The sequence below is a fragment of the Oryctolagus cuniculus genome, chromosome 19, assembly GCF_964237555.1.
Source record: "Oryctolagus cuniculus chromosome 19, mOryCun1.1, whole genome shotgun sequence".
Taxonomy (NCBI): Eukaryota; Metazoa; Chordata; class Mammalia; order Lagomorpha; family Leporidae; genus Oryctolagus; species Oryctolagus cuniculus.
Window position 1 is genome coordinate 19,959,614 of NC_091450.1, and position 1,553 is coordinate 19,961,166.

Here is a 1,553-nt window from a genome sequence, read left to right on the forward strand (position 1 = left end):
CAGACACGAGTGTCTTCCCCTCGAACTCCTTCAGCTGCTGCATGCAGTCCTTGTCGATGGGCTTGATCATGTAGATCACCTCCAGGCCGTGCTTCCGCAGGCGCTCCACGAAGGCAGAGTTTGCCACCTGGTCCTTGGTCTCACCTGTGCTGTAGATGTGTTTCTGGTTCTCCTTCATCCTGGTACAGTAGTCCTTGAGGGACACCATCTCGTCGCCAGAGGCAGACGTGTAGTACCAGATTGGTGACCTCTCCGTGCTGCATCGTCACAAGCACCTACGGCTGGACGGCCAACATGGAGAGGATCATGAAAGCCCAGGCCCTGAGAGACAACTCCACGATGGGCTACGTGGCTGCGAAGAAGCACCTAGAGGTCAACCCCGACCACTCCATCATCGAGACCCTGAGGCAGAAGGCGGAGGCGGACAAGAACGACAAGTCCGTGAAGGACCTCATCATCCTGCTCTACGAGACCGCGCTGCTCTCCTCCGGCTTCAGTCTGGAGGACCCGCAGACACACGCCAACAGGATCTACAGCATGATCAAGCTTGGCCTGGGCATTGATGAAGACGACCCCACTGCTGACGACACGGCCGCAGCTGTGACGGAGGAGATGCCACCCCTGGAAGGCTACGACGACACCTCCCGCATGGAGGAAGTGGACTAGCCTTGCGACCCTCGACCTGGGCACCCTCACTCCCTCTGAGAATATATTTTCAAGGATTTTTTTTCTTTATTTTTGTTAACATTTTAAAAAAATCTGTATGGCATGACAACTAATTAAGGGGAAGATAAGATTTCCTTCTACTTCTAAGTGATACTGTGATGTTAGGCACAAGCAGAGTAGTGATGCTTGTACTCCCACGTGGCTTGTGACAGATGAGGCGACGCTTGCTGTGAGGTGTGTGTAGCCCGTCGTCAGCGTCGTGGTCTGCAGTGTGTAGCTGTCAGCGAATTCCTTAGGAGACCAGATCTTGTCACTGAACTGGTCTGAGCTATGCCTTGGTGTTAAGTGGCTTGAGTTCATCTCCTAGGATGTACTTGTTAGTGCCCCTGTAGTTTCCGACCCCGCATGTGCTCATCCTCTAGAAATAGGCTAACCTGAACCAACTTGACAGAGGAACTCTCCACGAGGCTTGTTTTCCAAAGAAGTGTTGTTAAGGGGAACAAAATTACAAACCTACCTGGGTCTGTTGTGACATTGTTGGAAAGTCACCGAGGTTTGTGGGTGGACTGTAGTGCCCAAGTCGTTTTTTGCTTTAAAAGGTTGTGACAAAAAAAAAAAAAAAAGGTTGTGACAAATACAGACGCGTTGAAAAAAAAAAAACAACAGAATGGGTGAAGCAGAAGAAAGAATATCGGACTTAGAAGACAGAGCACAGGAAAGTATACAGTCAAACCAAAGAAAAGAAGAGGAAATTAGAAATCTAAAGAATATTGTTGGGAATCTACAGGATACTATTAAAAAACCCAACATTCAGGTTCTAGGAGTTCCTGAAGGCAGGGAGAGAGAGAAAGGATTAGAAGGCCTTTTTAGTGAGATACTAGCAGAGA

The 1,553-nt window shown here is 49.2% G+C and overlaps 1 protein-coding gene across 1 annotated transcript; it reads left to right on the top strand.

Moving 5' to 3' along the window:
- Positions 1 to 207: 207 nt before the first annotated feature.
- On the top strand, positions 208 to 1,265 carry LOC103348580 (heat shock protein HSP 90-alpha-like; the record flags this gene model as incomplete). The annotated part of the gene is made up of 1 exon (XM_008257817.4): positions 208 to 1,265. A coding segment is annotated over one exon (459 nt), but the record flags the coding sequence as incomplete, so codon positions are not given.
- Between the last annotated feature and the right edge of the window lie 288 nt (positions 1,266 to 1,553).